Source organism: Pleurodeles waltl, chromosome 9 (genome assembly GCF_031143425.1).
Source record: "Pleurodeles waltl isolate 20211129_DDA chromosome 9, aPleWal1.hap1.20221129, whole genome shotgun sequence".
NCBI lineage: Eukaryota > Metazoa > Chordata > Amphibia > Caudata > Salamandridae > Pleurodeles > Pleurodeles waltl.
The window spans coordinates 473,167,641-473,187,855 of NC_090448.1; the positions used below are offsets into that span (position 1 = coordinate 473,167,641).

Sequence of the window (20,215 nt, forward strand, 5' to 3'; positions counted from 1 at the left end):
CAAAGGAGAGTTCCCCAGTGAGACATTTTCACTTCTCATTCCACAGGCCGTTTCAAAGGCTGTGAACCAGTTGGTGAATTCATCACCATCCTCATACTTGGAACAATCCCTTTGGGGATTTTAGCACCTTAAGATTGTTTTCTGTCCCTAGGTATTATGTTGCTCTCACCATTAATGGGTACTAAGCCCATTTCTGCTTTCTCACTCTATATAGCTAAGAGCTGTCTCTCCAAAGCTAGTCTTTTGGCCATCTTTGCTAAAAGGAGGTCCTCTTCACTGAGGCTGCCCTCAAGTGTCCCCAGAGGAACCAGTCGCCCATATGGGGACACACATTTACTGTGAGTACTGTCCTTGGAGTCAGGGGCACTAGTTAGGTAAGGAGTGGGAGGTCATCCTCCTGATCCGTAACTTCTTCCTCATCTGAGGGTAGGTCTTCCTCCTCAGCAGCGTGTTCCTTTGCATAATCTGCCAAGAGCCGCTGGAGCTGGATATTAGTACGGTTGGAACCAGTTTTAATATTTTTTGGAGACTGCAGAGACACCTTAACTCTCTTATCTTGAGATGAAGGTAAGGGGTCAGGCCTAGTTTCTCAACCATGTCCTCTGAGCTGCTCATTATGTTACTATGGTTGGGGATTTCTTTTAGGAACTGAAACTACTTCTAGTTGCTCACCCTTGAGTATAGTAACTTTTTGAATTTTAAAAGAAATGCTAAAGGGGACATAACCAAGGCCCTAGCAGGATTTTGAAATTTGGAAACATTGTCAATTCACAAATCAACTGAATCGAAAGGCAATTTAGGAACTTAGTCGTGTGATCAGATGTTGGCTGAGTAGACCAGCAAACGCAACGTCATAGATCCCACCAAAGATCCCCCAATGTAGGAAGCTGGCTCTGGAAATATTATACCAAAGTAAGGTATAGTGTGCACAGAGTCCAGTGATTCCCCGGAGGCTTTACAGAGGGTAAAGTTGATAACACTAATGCACTCTTTTGTGGTAGAGTGGTTAAGCAGTTAGGCTTGTCAGACGGTAGTTCTAAGCGCTTATCACAGTCAAGAAATGAGGCACACACTCAACGACTAACTCCACACCAATGTTTTATGTATCAAAAAATAGACTTTATTACTTTATTTCTAGAACCAAAATAATCGTCATTGAAGGTATGTACAGTTTCAAGTACACATCCCTTTCAAGTATCACATGCACTCTTTAGAATTCACAGGTCAAACAGTTTACAGGTAAATAATACTTTTCAATTTAAAAAGTAGACAGTGCAATTTCTCATAGAAAGCGAAGCAGTCCTAGGTAAGGAAAGTAAACACCACAATTTGTACTTACGTACTCTATTTACAGCCATAGACTTCGGGGGTTAAAATGTCCACAGGGCAAAGTTTAGGGAGGCATCAAGAGGGCACAACTAGCAACATGGGGCCGGCCAAGTGCAGAGGTCCAAGAGGTTGTTGGGAGCCCAGTGGAGACTGGGGCTCTTAGAAAGAAATGGCTTGCAGGTAAGTACCTGCAACTTCATGGCACAGACCTTGGGGGTTTAGAGCGGCAACGGGGGGCCACAGGTGAGCACCAAACACACACCCTCTGTGGCACAGTGGTGGCTGGGTGAAGTGTGCAAACAGCGTCAGGAGCCCAATGCTTTTCAATGAGGGAACCCCATGGGTTACAAAGGTGCTGCAGACTTGGTCCAGAGAGTCTACTGAAGTAAACCAATGGCTGGACAGGTAAGCAGAGAGCCCACTGGATGTTGCTGGACTGTTGGTTGAGTTCCCCAAGGCCAGGGGGCTGTGGGTGAAGGGTACTGTAGGAAGCTGGCTCTGTATATACTATATCAAAATGAGATATAGTGTGCACAGAGTCTAGAGGTTCCCCAAGAGGCTTGACAGAGGCAGTAACAGATAATACTAATGCTCTATTTGAGTAGGCACACAAAACACACCCTCACCGGCACAGGGGCTGCTGGGTGCAGTGGGCAAACAGGGTGTTGGTTTTTCAATAGGATTCAATGGAGGGGACCAGGGGGTCACTCAGATGTTGCAGGCAGGGCACAGGGGGCCTTCCCGGGCCAGCCACCGACTGGGCAAGGGTGAGGGCTGTCTGCTGGCCACTGGTGGTCTGTTTCTCACGGGCTTGGGGGCTGCGGGTGCAGTGCTTCTCCAGGCGTTGGATATCTTCATCCCGGGCAGTCGCAGTCAGGGGGCTCCTCGGGATTCCCTCTGCAGGTGTCGTCGTGGGGTGCAGAGAGGTCGGTCCAGGTTGGACACGTCGCCGGAGTTGCCTGGGGATCCTCTCTGGGTTGTTGGTTTCTCTAAACGTGGGCCAGGGGCATCGGGTGCAGAGTGATGAGGACTCACGCTTCTGGAGTGAGGTGAGAGTCCCTTTAAAGATGGTTTCTTCTTTCCTTTGGTTGGACAGGTCCGCTGTCCACGGGAGTTCTTGATCCTCTGAGTCAGCAGATGTTGCTGGGCCCGCAGGATGCGTCGCTGGGGTGCAGGTTCTCTGAAATAGGAGACAGGCCGGTAGGTCTGGGGCCAAAGCAGTTGTCAACTTCCTTCTTCTCTGTGGGGTTTTTCAGCTAAGCAGTCCTCCATCTTTGGAGGTCGTCAGGAATCTAAAGTCCTGGGTTCAGGGTCACCCCTAAATACTGAATTTAGGGGTGTGTTAGGGTCACAGGGCAGTAGCCAATGGCTATTGTCCTTTAGGGTGGCTACACCCTCCTTGTGCTCCTTCCCTTTGGGGAGAGAAGCACATCCCTATTGGCTAAATCCTCCCAAACAGGATGGAGGATTTTCCAAGGAGGGGGGTCACTTCAGCTCTGGTCACCTTAGGGGGGAATCTGGCTGAGGTGGTGACTCCATGTTTTCCTCATTATCCCTCTGGACTTGCCGGCAAAAGTGGAGGCTCGTCCAGGGGGCGGGCATCCCCACTGGCTGGAGTGCCCTGGGAGCATTGTAACACCAGGCCTGAGCCTTTGAGGCTCACCACCAGGTGTTACAGTTCCTGCAGGGGGAGGTGTGAAGCATCTCCACCCAGTGCAGGCTTTGTTCTGGCCCCAGAGAGCACAAAGGCTCTCACGCCATGGGTCAGAAACTCGTGTCTCAGTGCCAAGCTGGCACAGACCAGCCAGTCCTGCACTGAAGGACTGGGTAAAATACAGGGGGCATTTCTAAGATGCCCTCTGTGTGCATTTTTTAATAAATCCCACACTAGCATCAGTGTGGGTTTATTATTCTGAGAAGTTTGATAACAAACTTCCCAGTGTTCAGTGAAGCCATTAGGGAACTGTGGAGTTCGTTTTGACAAACTCCCAGACGATATACTTAATATGGCTACAGTGTAGTTACAATGTCTAAGAATAAGAACTTAGACGCTGTAGGGGCATATTGCTCATGCAGCTTTGCCCTCACCTAGGGTATAGTGCACCCTGCATTAGGACTTTAAGGTTTTGTGTGCATGACACTCTGAGGGGGAAGCCATGTGGACTTTGCCTTTTTCTCCCCACCAACACACACAATCTGCAATGGCAGTGTGCATGTGTTAAGTGAGGGGTCCCTCAGGGAGGCACAACACAAGCTGCAGCCCTTAGGGACCTTCCCTGGTCACAGGGCCCTTGGTACCACTAGTACCTTTTACAAGGGACTTATCTGTGTGCCAGGGGTGTGCCAATGGTAGAAACAATTGTACATTTTTAGTGAAAAAACACTGGTGCTATGGCCTGGTTAGCAGAGTCCCAGCACACTCTCAGTCAAGTGTGCATCAATATCCGGCAAAAAGTGTTTGGGGGGGGGGGGAGCCATTTTCCTACAGGTATCTTTAGGAGGATTCGGGAAATCATCACTGGGGCCAGTAACAGTGAGGGGGGGTCCTCTGGATTTAGGCTGCAGGCGTTGTCCTGTTGGTCAGGAGGGGTCAAACCCAGGGTGAGGTCGGAATAACCTGAGGATCTTCTCTGGACCAGTGGGCCAGCTGGACATGGGCTGAGGGTGTCGGGTGCAGAGTGGGTAGGACTCACAGATCTGGGGCGGTTCTGGAGTCCTTTTTGGAGCTTTCTTTGTGGACAGGGCCACAGTCCACTGGAGATCTTGGTCCCTGGGTAGGCAGGCAGTCCTCTGGGGCTTTGTAGAGGTCGTTGGTTCTGCAGGACCAGTCATCGTCTTGTAGAAAGATTCTTGGGGCTGCAGCCAGGGCGGTAGGGCTGGGGCGAAGTCAATTTTTGTCTAGAGGCTTCTCTGCTGGTGCGGCTCTTCAGTCCTTTTTTTCAGGTCGCCAGGAATCTGAACAGCAAGGTGCAGTGGTGCCCCTAAATACTAGATTTAAGGGTGTTACAGGGGTCGGAGGGCAGTAACCAATGACTACTGTCCCTGAGGGCTACACCCTTCCTTTGCCCACTCCCATTGGGGAGAGGTGCACAGCCCTAACACTATAGGCTAATATACTCCAAAGCAAGATGGAGGATTCTGCCAGAAGTAGTTCACCTCAGCTGCGGTGGCACACCTCCTAGTGTTTACTAATTTTGCCGCCGGACCTGCAGCCAAAAGAGGGGCTTGGTCCAGGGGGCGAACATATCCACTAGCTGGAGTGCCCTGGGGCAGTGTAACACGAGGCAGGAGCCTTTGAGACTCACCGCCAAGTGTTGCAGCTCCTGCAGGGGAGGAGGTATGAAGTACATCCACCCAGAGCAGGCTTTGTCCCTGAGCCCAGACAACACAAAGGCTCTCACCCCAAGGGGTCAGAAACTTGTCTGTTAGTGGCAGGCTGGCACAAACTGGTCAGCCTTACACTAGAGGGTTGCATGAAATACAGGGGGCATCTTTAAGATATCCTGTGTGTGCATTTTTCTATAAATCCAACACTGGCATCAGTGTGGGTTTACTGAGCTGAAAAGTTTGATACCGAACTTCCTAGTCTTCAGTAAGCCATCATGGAAATGTGGGGTTCTTAATGACAAACTCCCAGCCCATGTACTCAATACGGCCACACTGCACTTACAATGTCTAAGAATGGACTTAGACAATATAGGGGAATATTGTTCATGCAGCTATGCCCTCACCTGTGGTACAGTGCACCCTGCCTTAGGGCTGTAAGGCCTGCTAGACGGGTGACTCATCTATGTCACAGGCAGTGGTTTGTGGACATGGCACCCAAAGAGGGATGTTATGTCGACTTTACCTTTTGTCTCCCCATCAACACACACAATCTGCAAATGGCAGTGTGCAGGTTTTTGGTAAAGGCTCCCTGGGGGTGGCATAATACATGCTGCAGCCCTTAGAGACCCTCCCTGGCCTCAGGGCTCTTGGTACCACTGGTACCTTTTACAAGGGGATTAACTGTTCCAGGGGTTGCCAATTGTGGGAGAAACAGTACAGTTCAGAGGGAGAAGTGTGTGTGTGTGTGTGTGGTTGAGAGGGGATAACCTTGTCCGATGAGGACTAACCAACAGCGCCGGCAGCATCTGCCCCCAGGCCCACTCAACCACAAGTGTCGGCGCTGGAGACAACCCAAAGCCTCAGGACACCTCTGCACCCACTGCCCCTGGCTAAGAGGACCTAAGGTGTTCCCACCACCCTGAGCATCTCAAGATTTGAACCCACCTGTTGGTTCTCCTCGACTGGACTCCCTGTTCAAACCTGCAGCCTCTTTTTAACCAGACTGATCCCCATTGACTAACATTGACACCCAACGCGGTGCAAACACCTCTGCACCCAGCTGCCCGGTGTGACCTGTTGGCGTGGTCCTGACCCTTGACCCATACTTGCCTTCTGTCCAGGAAACTAGTCCCATCATTTGCTGTACTATACCTGTTAGCTGTATTTGTGTTTCCTGCATAGGACAACATTGTAGCTTCCACAAATTGCACACAGGGTCTACTTTTCAAAATTGTAAAGATTGTTTTTCTTACAAAACCTACTTACCTGATTGTATGGATTCTGGTCCTAAAATTATATAAAGATTGTTATTTTTGTAAATTGGTGTGGATCTGCTTCTTTAGTTGTGTGCCTCATTTATTGGCTGTGTATTTGCAGATGTCTAACACTCCTCTCTGATAAGCCTAAGGCTATTCGACCACACTACCCCCCCTACAAGAGCATCTTGGGATTGCAAGAGCAAGCCCTTGTCCACTGGTAAGGGAACCCCTGGACTCTTTGCATGATCTCTAATTTTTATATCAAAAAGAGCCAGCTTTCTAGAAACACGTTGAAAAAGGCCAGTCAAAAGTGACTGAGGAGTAGCTCTTTTCTAGATCAGCGCTGGCTGGCGCAGAGAGAAAAGAAATGACATAGGTACCCCTGGGTGGCACTTATATAGGTACTGCGATGTCACTTCTGGAGAGGACGCTGCTGCCTACGCAAGTGGAGCAGATCAATTTGTTACTTCCCGGCAGTCAGCGATACTGCTCACAAAAAAAATCTTCTGGATCTGGTGTGATGCCTGAGTAATTCAAACACAAGGAATCTGCAAGTCTCTATCATATAGGACTATATTACGGTTCTAGGCTGGGGCTATATCGGGAGGGATAACCCTTTTGAGCCCTTCCAGGAAAGCTTTAATGAAAGAGACTCTGAACAAAGAGGAGTGTTCTCTGTTCTGCGAGTATGCTGCCAATACAGTTGAATGTAGGTGAACAGATGTGTAACCTTGATCTGAGCATTGTAGATACAACAGGTGGCAGACAATGTCTTACACTTTTGGTTTTACAGGATCAATGTGTCTGGGTAGACAATAGTGGACAAACCACTCACACTTTGTAACAAAGCAATCCCCTAGAAGGGGGAGTCCAGCTTTTGAGGATAACCATGCACTCAGGGGGCAAATTTAGCTAACCAATCTTTAGGAACTCAGGAGCCTGATCATTAGGTTGAGGCCTTTGGGGTTGGGTTGTCTCAAGGTCCCCCCTGGTGCTGTATGAGAAGGTCCGGCACGCAGGGGAGCTTCTCGCACGGAACTAGAGAGTTCAAGGATGCTTGTGAACCAAGGTTGCTGACCCAGGTGAGAGCAACCAGAATTAGGGTGAGGAAAGTCTGGAAAAGCTTTCGAACCATGTATGGAAGGAGTAGGAGAGGCAGAAAAGAGTAGACAAATATCCCTGACCAATTCATCCACAGTGCAGCTCCCATGGACTCTAGGAGAGGGTACCTGGAGGTGACATTTGGGCATTTGGTGTTTTCGGCAGTTGCAAACAGATCTATGCCGGGAACCAACCCCCCCCCCTTTTGAAAACATCGAAAGTAGTGGAGAGCAGGACTTCTCCCTCTCGTGGACTACTTGTTGCATCCTGCTGAGCAGATCTGCAAAGTAGTTGTCCACCCCTGTCAGGTACTCCACTAGGAGGCGTACCATGTGACGAATCACCCATCATCAAATGCCCTGCGATAACCTTGACAGCTGGGAGGAGTGATTGGCTCCCTGTTTACATGGCAGTCATGTTGACTGCCTTGACAAGTACTATTTTGTGGTGAATGTGGCAGAAGAATGCTTTTAGCTCCAATTGTGCTGCCAACAACTCCAGGTAGTTCATGTGATAGGTCTGTTGAAGGGGAGTCCACAAGCCCTGAACAGTGCCTGTAAATGCGCCCTCCACCCCAGGCTGCTAGAGAGGCAACTCTGGTAATGGTCACGTGAGGAATAGGGTCCAGGAAAGGCCCACATTAAAATAAATTGTTATGCTTCCATCACTCCAGAGAGTGATGGGTTCTGGCTTTCATCAACCCTAGAGACACTGCTTGTGACCACTGTTACTGCTAGGCACTCAAAGTGGACGCGTGTGTAACCCAGCATGAGGAACTTTGGTGATGTAAGAAGCCATCACGTCAAGCTGAAGCATGATTGTACGTTAGCTGCGCTTTGGATGGAAAAGGCAGCAGGGACTGAAAGGCTTGACTGTGAGCAAGACTGGGATAAACCTTTTCAGTCACTGAGTTTAAGACAGCCCCCACAAAGGGTTGTATCTGTAGTGGCTGTTGATGGGATTTTCCCACGCCGATAGTTAATTCCAAATTGTAAAGGAGATCTAAAGTGATCTTCATATGGGTGAGGCAGTTGTGTTGGCTTAAGCTCTTTATAAGCCAGTTGTCAAGATAAGGGAAGACATGGACGCTGCTCCTCCAGGCATGAGACGTAACCACAGCCAGATATTTGGTAAAAACCCTGGGTGAAGTGGTAGTACCAGAGGGTGGAACCTTGAATTGGTAGTGTTGGCCACTTAGCACAAATCTGAAGTAGCACCAGTGCACTAGAGGGACTGGGATGTAGAAATAGGAGTCCTTCAATTTGAGGGCAGTCAGTCGCCTTGAATCCTGTTCCATGGCCATGTAGAAATGTTCCAACGGGATATATATATATTGAGGGGCTGTAGATCTGGAATGGGCCAGAGGGACCCGATCTTTTTGAGGATTAGAGAATACAGGGAGTACACCCCTGTGCGCATTGGTGGGGTAGCACTGGCTCGATGGCCCCTTTGTTCAAAAGGGCATCTACTTCCTCCTGGGGAGGTGTAGGTGTTAGAAAAAGGGAGTGTTTGCATGATTGGATGTCTGATGGTGTGGCAGAGAGCTCTAGACAGTAACTGTGTTCCACAATAGCCAAGACACCCTGGTATGTACTGAAGTTTTGCATTGTGGCAGGAACCTACAAACATCCCCCTGACAAGCCTTGAGTGGCCAGATGGAGGTAAAAGAAGTCACTACTTGGGAGGGCCAGCTGTCTTAGTTGCCCAACTGCTACCCCTGCCTTTAGCATAATTTCCCTGAAAGAACCCTAGAGCATCCCCGGGCAGCTCGGGTTGCTGTTGCCGGCTCTGATAGGAGGAAGTCGACTTGGAGGTGGTTCTGTTATTGCCACAAAATTGTGTACAGCGAAATTGAGAATGAGGGGATGGCAACTAAGGTTCCCATCACTTTGGCTGCAACTGTATCCTTTTTGATCTTTTCCAGCATCTTATCAGCTTATGGGTCAAATAGGTGTTCCCCATCGTACAGCATGTTGATCAGATGCTGCTTATTTTCTGGTTTAAAGCCAGAAACAAAAAGCCAAGCATGTCTACGAATAAGGATACTGGAGCAGCAGTGTGTGCTGCTTCAAGAGCACTCTAATGGAAGTACTGGAGATGACCTGTCCTTTCAACGCAATCTTCTGAGCCTGCTTATAGTGCCTTGGTAGGTTTTGTATATGCTTCCCAATTTCATCCCACTGGGCGCACTCATATCTTGGCAATAGCCCCACAGATTTGGCAATGCCACAAAGGATCACCACCTGGGCCGCAACTCTTCACTGCCACATCCAGTTTTTTACTTTCTGTATTCGGAGGTGGGGCACGTCCCTGGTGCACTAGGCATTTTTCTTTTGCAGGCAGTATGTACCACCACTGAGTCCGGAGGAAGATGGCCTGTAATGTATGGTAGGTCAGAGTGTGAGGGGTTTTTGCTTCTTGTCAGCCCTTGGGGTGACAATTCTGGCCTTCACCTGGTTTGAAACACTTCCTGCGTTGGCTGAGGCCTGCCTTTAAGCACTTGCAGGAATTGGGTGGCCCGCTGCCTATGAGTGTTTACACTAGGAAATCCTCCTCCTCGGGTACAGAATGCAAATCCACCTTGTGAAAGGTAGCTTCTCTCTGAATAACCTCATGATACAAGGGCGTGTCTTCAGTAGGGGAAGAATTAGCAGGGTACAGGTCAGGGTTGTTGGGCCCTACAGGTACCACTTTGATCATCCCATGGATCATCCGGTGGGGCTTCTGTATATGGGACCTCATAAATCAAGTGGTGTAGGACTTCCCTCTCTCGGAAAATGAATGGGTAAACTAGTGAGGCAATGCTGGCTGTTGCTGAGCTGCTGACAGTGGTGGGGAAGGAGGAAGATGAAGTCTAGAAGGAAGAGAAGGATGCGGAGGTCTTAGAAGTAGTAGACTGATACCCCTATCATATCTTCAGCTTCGGAGGCAGTGGGAGACTCCAGCATTAACTGCTCCTCAAATATGAGCTGCCTCTTACGAGAGTGACAGCTGCACTTGAGGTGGAGGCTTTGCAATAATCTTGTCTGTGTGTGGGTGAATAAACTGCTGTTGATGCAAAGAGTCCAGTTCCTCCAGAAGACGCTGAAGGATTGGGAGCTCCTGGCTATAGGAGTCTGTTGTGGAGGGCAGACTGGGCCTCTGTGCCTGAGATGAAGCTTAACTCTGCTCCTAAGCTTTCTGTCAGTGCTGGCCACGGCTGGAAGGCAGTGGTGGCCAGAGGGGCTGTGACCCTGCGTGACGGCTTAAAGTCCTGCCCCTGGAAAAAGTTGTGAGTGTCTTATAGTGATGTGGTACTCACTATGTGCATGCTCTGGCGTTGAGCCAGGATGGCTGCGGGTCTGGCTCCTCTAAGACAGACAGTGATCAGGCTCCAGGCTGAAAGCTGTCATGTGCCTGCCATCAGCACCCTCATCGCTGTCCACCCAGTCGATCTCCTCCCTAAAGATGTTGGAAGTCTTGTTTCACAGCTGTTCCATAGCACGCTTTGGGAGTCGATGGTCTTCACGATTATGTATGATGGTCTTTGTCTGAAAAGCAAGGCAGGTGGAGCAGGAGGCCCCAGTGTGGTCAGAGAACAGCCGCAGAGTGCAAGACAGCGTGGTGGTCTGTCCACGAATACTCTGAATGACACTGTGCACAGTATCTGAAAGGTGTTTTTTCCTTCACACAGACCATTCTGGAATACGAGACTCATGGAAAAGGACCGAGGCCCCCATGAGAGGATCACCCTCGACATAAAGCACAGCAGTCGACCAAAAACAGGTGCACTGAAGAGCTTGTTCGAAGACTATCGGAAATGGAGAGCTCAAGAGGCCCTGATTAAGGTCGCCATATGGTGTGGACTTAGAACCTCAACAAAGTACGTCCAAGTTACTTAAGTAAAAGATTTACTTACATCTATCAAATTTAATTTCTTTGCATGATACCATGACTTCTTCAGTATAGCACCACAGAAGCATCATCTACAAAGAAGCATCATTTACATTGTTTAGGGAAAAAGAGCAATCACCATAATCTAACAACAATTATAGTAAAATTGGCCTGACCCACTTTTCTGATGTCCTTTGTCACACACAGTTTTGGATCAAAATATAAGGCAGCTATTTTGTCTTTCATATGAAGACTAATATTTGTACATACAGGGAGTGCAGAATTATTAGGCAAGTTGTATTTTTGAGGATTAATTTTATTATTGAACAACAACCATGTTCTCAATGAACCCAAAAAACTCATTAATATCAAAACTGAATATTTGTGGAAGTAGTTTTTAGTTTGTTTTTAGTTTTAGCTATGTTAGGGGGATATCTGTGTGTGCAGGTGACTATCACTGTGCATAATTATTAGGCAACTTAACAAAAAAATATATATACCCATTTCAATTATTTTTCATTACCAGTGAAACCAATATAACATCTCAACATTCACAAATATACATTTCTGACATTCAAAAACAAAACAAAAACAAATCAGTGACCAATACAGCCACCTTTCTTTGCAAGGACACTCAAAAGCCTGCCATCCATGGATTCTGTCAGTGTTTTGATCTGTTCACCATCAACATTGCGTGCAGCAGCAACCACAGCCTCCCAGACACTGTTCAGAGAGGTGTACTGTTTTCCCTCCTTGTAAATCTCACATTTGATGATGGACCACAGGTTCTCAATGGGGTTCAGATCAGGTGAACAAGGAGGCCATGTCATTAGATTTCCTTCTTTTATACCCTTTCTTGCCAGCCACGCTGTGGAGTACTTGGACGCGTGTGATGGAGCATTGTCCTGCATGAAAACCATGTTTTTCTTGAAGGATGCAGACTTCTTCCTGTACCACTGCTTGAAGAAGGTGTCTTCCAGGAACTGGCAGTAGGACTGGGAGTTGAGCTTGACTCCATCCTCAACCCGAAAAGGCCCCACAAGCTCATCTTTGATGATACCAGCCCAAACCAGTACTCCACCTCCACCTTGCTGGCGTCTGAGTCGGACTGGAGCTCTCTGCCCTTTACCAATACAGCCTCGGGCCCATCCATCTGGCCCATCAAGACTCACTCTAATTTCATCAGTCCATAAAACCTTAGAAAAATCAGTCTTGAGATATTTCTTGGCCCAGTCTTGACGTTTCAGCTTGTGTGTCTTGTTCAGTGGTGGTCGTCTTTCAGCCTTTCTTACCTTGGCCATGTCTCTGAGTATTGCACACCTTGTGCTTTTGGGCACTCCAGTGATGTTGCAGCTCTGAAATATGGCCAAACTGGTGGCAAGTGGCATCGTGGCAGCTGCACGCTTGACTTTTCTCAGTTCATGGGCAGTTATTTTGCGCCTTGGTTTTTCCACACGCTTCTTGCGACCCTGTTGACTATTTAGAATGAAACGCTTGATTGTTCGATGATCACGCTTCAGAAGCTTTGCAATTTTAAGAGTGCTGCATCCCTCTGCAAGATATCTCACTATTTTTTACTTTTCTGAGCCTGTCAAGTCCTTCTTTTGACCCATTTTGCCAAAGGAAAGGAAGTTGCCTAATAATTATGCACACCTGATATAGGGTGTTGATGTCATTAGACCACACCCCTTCTCATTACAGAGATGCACATCACCTAATATGCTTAATTGGTAGTAGGCTTTCGAGCCTATACAGCTTGGAGTAAGACAACATGCATAAAGAGGATGATGTGGTCAAAATACTCATTTGCCTAATAATTCTGCACTCCCTGTATATAAGTATTTATCTTGCAATGCATTAAATCAATTTTCAGAAGGAAATTTCAAGGAAAAGTGTTAAATCAATTTCAAAACAATATCCATGCAGGTGGCATACCTGTCGTTTGATGGAAACCAATTCCATGTCCAGTTGTCTTAAGACAGTAGTGGCAGCAGTCGCATTTGCAGAAACTGCTGCGACATCCTCTTGGGTAAGAAACATTCCTTTTGGTGGTTTTCTTTTAGCTCTGTTTTTAGCTTGAGATGGATACTTCTCTTTCTTCACATGAGGAATTGTGTCATTTTTTGGCATCTATAAATACAAAACAAAAAAAGAAATCGGTCAAATTAATAAATCAAATTAACTGTCAATGTCAATGAGAACAAAAAGGAAGAGGAAAAAAATTATAGGCATGTTTTTTCTGAACACAAGACTCGACAACTAAGGCATGCTTCAAGGCATACACATGCAACTCTAGGGAAATAAATGTATGCCAGAGAACTCTGACTCGGATATTAGTGATGGGCTATCCACAGCAACGAAAACCTATTTGTGAGGAATACTTGTGGTAACTGTGCGCCACAAAAAAAAAATCTTAATTGTTAATTAGACCTGGACTTTGCAGCAGGTGGGCGGGCCTCTCCTCCAACTGGCAGCTGAAAACCAATAAAATGTGCTTGGCCAGGGTGGGAGCAGCAAAGATGTGTCGTGCCTGAGCCCTGTGAACTGTGCTCACGCAGATGCAGATACTAGCTTACAGAACTGCACGTAATGGGACTGGGGCTCGGAAGGTGGTGGGAACACAAACACAGGGGGATACTAGAATTCCAAGTCTAAATGCTCAAAGACTGGAGAAAAGCTGAGATGCGGTTGGCTCCATCCAAGTTGGCCACCAGGCAAATATCATCAGATTAAATGGAGATTGTACTGTTAGAAAAGGTCAAAGCCAAGATAAACAATGGGAGCTGAGTAGCTAAGAGCTCAATCACACAAGCCTGGGCTGGCTGATTCCAGGGTGTGGATTTCCTATAGCCCAACACCCTGGATATATAATTTTGGGGTCAAGGACAAGTTATCATGTTTATTTTGTCCTTGGGAGTCTGTACTATTTTTCTGAAGCATCATTTAGTAAAATGTGATGATGCATGCTAGTATTTAAAAAAATTATTCATTATGGAAAACAGTGTAGCCACTTTTAACAAGACTAGGGGAAACACGAAAATTAACAAGCACTGGCAAAGCCAACCAATCCAAAAGGTTGTCAAGTCTTTTGGTTTTGTCCGGGTGTCTTGTTTTGACTTGGCTTTTGTGTTGTGAGAGCTGCCAGGCCCTTAACATTGCAAAACATTGGCAAAAAGCTAGAAAAGTTTTTTGGTCTCAGAAAGCACACATTGCCACAGTAGTTCCTGGTACTGAACAAAACTACTTTGTATGCCAATATGCTCCTTGTGGAAGAGAAGAAAGCTACAACTCACAAGTAAAGCTAGCCAATAAGAGAGAAAAACAGAATTTGAATAAAAGCAAAATGCCTTGTTTTTGAATTAGTGGCTTTCATGAATTCACAAATATTTACAGCAGTAGACTAGGAAATAGTACTCCTCTAACATATTTGTGAAATGTATTTCATGAGCAAATATGCATGTGTAGACTTGCTCATGCAAAAATGTATTGAGTGTTTACAAGGTCACCTTCCCTCCAACCACTCCCCCCCCCCCCCCGACACGGAAAGAACATCTACTTCTACCCTTGTCAGGAGTAAATTCCCAGCCTTTCTCAGTATGGTAAAAGATTAGAGAAGAGCTGGTGAAAATCCTTAAAACATGCAAGTGAGTAGGATTGCACAGACTCAAAGGCATTCCAATCCTGGAACTATTGCTTACTGCTTCCTCAAGCCCCAGCATGTAGATTTGCAGAAAAGTGGCAAATTAAAATGTCACTTACCCAGTGTACATCTGTTCGTGGCATTAGTCGCTGCAGATTCACATGTTTGGCACAGTCCGCTGCCTGGTGTTGGGCTCGGAGTATTACAAGTTGTTTTTCTTCGAAGAAGTCTTTTTTGGTCACGGGACCGAAGGACTCCTCCCTCTTCGGCTCCATTGCGCATGGGCGTCGACTCCATCTTAGATTGTTTTCCCCGCAGAGGGTGAGGATGGAGTTGTTTGCTATAAATAGTGCCCATGCAATGGAGTGAATATGTATGTACGTTAAGAGTTTATAATAATTATTTACAAATGTACAGATGTTTAAGATTTATGATCTACTTCTAAACGGCTACAGGCTTCCCGGGGAGGTGGGAGGGTACATGTGAATCTGCAGCGACTAATGCCACGAACAGATGTACACTGGGTAAGTGACATTTTCAGTTCGATGGCATATGTTGCTGCAGATACACATGTTTGGCATAGACTATAAAGCAGTTACCTCCCCTAAAAGCGGTGGTTTAGCCTGTAGGAGTTGAAGTAGTTTGGAATAATGTTCTTAGTACAGCTTGGCCCACTGTAGCTTGTTGTGCATTTAGTACGTCTACACAGTAGTGTTTAGTAAACGTATGAGGCGTAGACCAGGTTGCAGCCTTACATATTTCGCTCATAGGAATGTTTCCTAGAAAGGCCATTGTAGCACCTTTCTTTCTGGTTGAGTGTGCCTTTGGTGTAATAGGCAATTCTCTTTTGGCTTTAAGATAGCATGTTTGAATACATCTGACTATCCATCTAGCAATGCCTTGTTTAGAGATTGGATTTCCTATGTGTGGTTTTTGAAAAGCTATGAACAGTTGTTTTGTTTTCCTGATTAGCTTTGTTCTGTCAATGTAGTACATTAGTGCTCTTTTGATGTCTAATGTATGTACAATTCTACTGTTTGATTTAAATGGAATGGTGAGATTACTTTTGGCAGAAATTTTGGATTTGTTCTTAGAACTATTTTATTGTTGTGTATTTGAATAAATGGTTCTTGTATGGTAAATGCCTGTATTTCACTTACTCTTCTGAGGGATGTGATTGCAATGAGAAATGCGACTTTCCAGGTTAGATATTGCATTTCACAGGAATGCATGGGTTCGAAAGGTGGACCCATGAGTCTTGTTAAGACGATGTTAAGGTTCCATGAAGGAACTGGTGGTGTTCTTGGTGGTATAATTCTTTTTAGCCCTTCCATGAATGCTTTAATAACTGGTATTCTAAATAGAGACGATGAATGAGTAGTTTGTAGGTAAGCAGATATTGCTGCGAGGTGTATTTTTATAGATGAAAAAGCGAGATTTGCTTTTTGCAAATGTAGTAAGTATCCTACTATGTCTTTCGTAGAGGCATGTAATGGTTGTATTTGATTGGCATGGCAGTAGTAAACAAATCTTTTCCACTTAGATGCATAGCAGTGTCTAGTGGAAGATTTTCTAGCTTGTTTTATGACCTCCATGCATTCTTGTGTGAGGTCTAAGTGTCCGAATTCTAGGATTTCAGGAGCCAAATTGCCAGATTCAATGATGCTGGGTTTGGATGCCTGATCTGTTGTTTGTGTTGTGTTAACAGATCTGGTCTGTTGGGTAGTTTGACATGCGGTACTAGTGAAAGGTCTAGTAGAGTTGTATACCAAGGTTGTCTTGCCCATGTGGGTGCTATCAGTATGAGTTTGAGTTGGTTTTGACTCAACTTGTTTACTAGATATGGAAGGAGAGGGAGAGGGGGAAAAGCGTATGCAAATATCCCTGACCAACTCATCCATAGAGCATTGCCTTGTGATTCGCGGTGTGGGTACCCGGATGCGAAGTTTTGGCATTTTGAGTTTTCTTTTGTTGCGAACAAATCTATCTGGGGTGTTCCCCAAATTTGAAAGTACTTGTTCAGAACTTGGGGGTGAATTTCCCATTCGTGGACTTGTTGGTGGTCTCGCGAAAGGTTGTCTGCTAGTTGGTTTTGTATTCCTGGAATAAATTGTGCTATTAGGCGAATGTTGTTGTGAATCGCCCACTGCCAAATTTTTTGTGTTAGGAGGCACAATTGTGTTGAGTGTGTTCCTCCTTGTTTGTTTAAATAATACATTGTTGTCATGTTGTCTGTTTTGACAAGAATGTATTTGTGTGTTATTATGGGTTGGAAGGCTTTTAACGCTAGAAATACTGCTAACAGTTCTAGGTAATTGATATGAAATTTTGTTTGGTGTATATCCCATTGTCCTTGAATGCTGTGGTGATTGAGGTGTGCTCCCCACCCTGTCATGGAAGCATCTGTTGTTATAACGTATTGAGGCACTGGGTCCTGAAATGTCCGCCCTTTGTTTAAATTTTTGCTGTTCCACCATAGAAGCGAGAGGTATGTTTGGCGGTCTACCAACACCAGATCTTGAAGTTGACCCTGTGCCTGTGACCATTGTGATGCTAGACACTGTTGTAAGGGTCGCATGTGTAGTCTTGCGTTTGGGACAATGGCTATGCATGATGACATCATGCCTAGAAGTTTTAGCACAAATTTTGCTTGTATCTTTTGGTTTGGAAACATAGCACTTATTACCTTGTGGAATGCCTGCACTCTTTGTGGACTTGGAGTGGCAATTCCTTTTGATGTGTTGATGGTTGCTGTTAGATATTGTTGTGTCTGACACGGTTCTAGGTGTGATTTTGTATAGTTGATGGAAAACCCCAGTTTGTGAAGGGTTTGTATGACACATGTGGTGTCGTTTGCGCATTTTTTTACTGTGTTGGTCTTGATTAGCCAATCGTCTAGGTAAGGGAACACATGTATCTGTTGTCTCCTGATGTGTGCTGCTACTACTGCTAGACATTTTGTGAACACTCTTGGTGCAGTTGTTATTCCGAATGGCAACACTGAATTGGTAATGTATTCCTTTGAATACGAACCGTAGGTACTTTCTGTGAGAAGGGTGTATTGGTATATGAAAGTACGCATCCTTTAGGTCTAATGTGGTCATGTAATCTTGCTGTTTGAGCAGTGGAATGATGTCTTGTAGTGTGACCATGTGAAAATGGTCCGATATGATGTAGGTATTTAGTGTCCTGAGATCTAATATTGGTCTTAATGTTTTGTCTTTTTTTGGAATTAGAAAGTACAGGGAGTAAACTCCTGTGTTTTTTTTGTTGTACTGGTACTAACTCTATTGCATCCTTTTGCAGTAGTGCTTGAACTTCTAGTCCTAAAAGTTCTAAATGTTGTGGTGACATTTTGCGTGTTTTGGGAGGGATGTTTGGTGGGAATTTGTGGAATTCTATGCAATAGCCATGTTGGATTATTGCTAATACCCAATTGTCTGTTGTAATCTGTTGCCAAGATTGGTAGAATTGGCTTAGTCTTCCCCCCACTGGTGTTGAGTGAAGGGGTTGCGTGACTTGAAAGTCACTGTTTAGGTGGAGGTGTTTGTGGAGGTGTTTTTGGAGTCTGGAATCTTCCCCTACTCCTTGGGAATTGACCCCCTCTATATCCCCTGAAACCTCCCCTTTGGAAGGAACCTTGATATGGTGTGGTTCTTGTTTGTTGGCTGGTGGTGTCTGTGGGTTGGCCACGAAACCCCCCTCTAAATGGAGTTTTTCTAAAAGAGCCTCTGCTCTGCGGGGAGTAGAGTGCGCCCATGGCTTTGGCCGTGTCTGTGTCCTTTTTAAGTTTTTCAATGGCTGTGTCCACTTCAGGGCCAAAAAGTTGTTTTTCGTTGAAGGGCATATTAAGGACAGCCTGCTGGATTTCAGGTTTGAAGCCTGAAGTGCGGAGCCAAGCGTGTCTCCTTATGGTGACAGCAGTGTTGACTGTTCTCGCTGCAGTATCGGCTGCGTCCAGTGAAGAGCGGATTTGATTGTTTGAGATCGTTTGTCCCTCTTCAACTATTTGCTGTGCCCTTTTTTGGTATTCTTGGGGAAGATGGTCTACGAGAAGTTGCATCTCATCCCAGTGAGCGCGGTCATATCTGGCCAGCAGCGCTTGAGAATTTGCGATGCGCCACTGGTTGGCTGCCTGTGATGCTACTCTTTTTCCTGCCGCATCAAATTTTCTGCTTTCTTTGTCCGGAGGTGGGGCGTCGCCAGATGTATGGGAATTTGCTCTTTTGCGAGCTGCCCCTACTACTACGGAGACAGGTGGTAACTGCGAAGTAATAAACACTGGATCTGTGGGTGGTGGTTTGTATTTTTTATCCACCCTTGGGGTGATGGCTCTTGATTTTACGGGCTCTTCAAAAATTTGTTTTGCGTGCCGTAACATCCCCGGTAGCATTGGGAGACATTGATATTGGCTATGTGTAGCCGAGAGGGTGTTAAATAAAAAATCATCCTCTATAGGATCGGAATGCAGTTGGACATTGTGGAATTCTGCAGCCCTAGCCACCAGTTGTGAGTATGAGGTACTGTCCTCTGGCGGTGACGGCTTTGTGGGGTATGAATCTGGATCATTGTCCGGCACTGGGGTGTCGTATAGGTCCCAAGCGTCTTGATCCTGATTATCTTGACTTATGGTAGTTTGCGCTGGTGAGTGCATTTGTGGCGGTGTTTGTGCCGGCGATGCCTGTTGTAGTGGAGAGGGCGGAGGCGTGACTTTAACCACTTTGGCTTGTGGTTGTGCGTCATCCTTGAGGAGACTGATCCTTCTTTTCCTCATTATTGGGGGAAGGGTTGATATCTTCCCTGTGTCTTGCTGGATGTACAGTCTCTTTTGTGTGTAGTCTGATTCTACACTTTGGAGCTCTTGTCCAAATCTGTGCATCTGGCCACTTATTCCTTGTTCCTCTAAGTAGGATGAAGGTGTGGTATTTTTCGGCGCCGAGAGAGAATCTTTTTTCGGTTTCGGCACCGACAGAATTTTTGTTCCTTTCGGCATGGATTCTCGGTGCCGATGTTTTTCGGTGCCGGTATCTTGTTTTTGTCTCTCGGAGCCGCTTCCTCGGCTCCGAGGTTGCTCCATGGCGGTCCCTCGACCGGAGTCGGGTGTCTTCGCTATGGGCGTGCCCTTTTTCGCCGCCTTCGACGGGTCGCCTGTTTTATGGGTCGAGCCATGGCCTGTTGGCAGTGGCGTCCCCTGGGCTTTCGTTTTGTCGATGGTTTTACTTTTCGACGTCTTACTCACAGTTTGTTGCTGTTGTTTGACGTCTGAGTCTCCGGATTCTGAGTCCAGAACCGAGAATGTTTCCTCTTCGTCGTCGAAACGTTGTTTTGTCGGCGTGGACGCCATTTGTAGACGCCTGGCTCTTCGGTCCCGGAGTGTTTTTCTGGACCGGAAGGCTCGACAGGCCTCACAGGTATCCTCCTTGTGCTCGGGGGACAAGCACAAGTTACAGACCAAGTGCTGATCTGTATAAGGATACTTACTGTGACATTTTGGGCAGAAACGGAACGGGGTCCGTTCCATCGGCTTCGATGTCGCACGCGGTCGGGCCGACCAGGCCCCGATGGGGGAATCGAAGCTACCCCAAAGTCTTCCGATGATCGGTGTCGATGTACCTAACTATCCCGATACCGAACGGAACAATACCGACGCTTTCTTCCGAGATTCTGACTAACTTTCCGAACCGAA

At 46.5% G+C, this 20,215-nt stretch overlaps 1 protein-coding gene across 2 annotated transcripts in view; it reads right to left on the minus strand.

The window, feature by feature from the left end:
- The window catches only part of RCOR1 (REST corepressor 1), a 666,190-nt gene that overhangs the window by 338,520 nt on the left and 307,455 nt on the right, over positions 1 to 20,215 (minus strand). For both annotated transcript variants that reach the window (XM_069207302.1, XM_069207303.1), the window contains exon 9: positions 12,825 to 13,019. In XM_069207302.1, the coding sequence (XP_069063403.1) occupies positions 12,825 to 13,019 (195 nt within the window). The remainder of the gene's footprint in view (positions 1 to 12,824; positions 13,020 to 20,215) is intronic.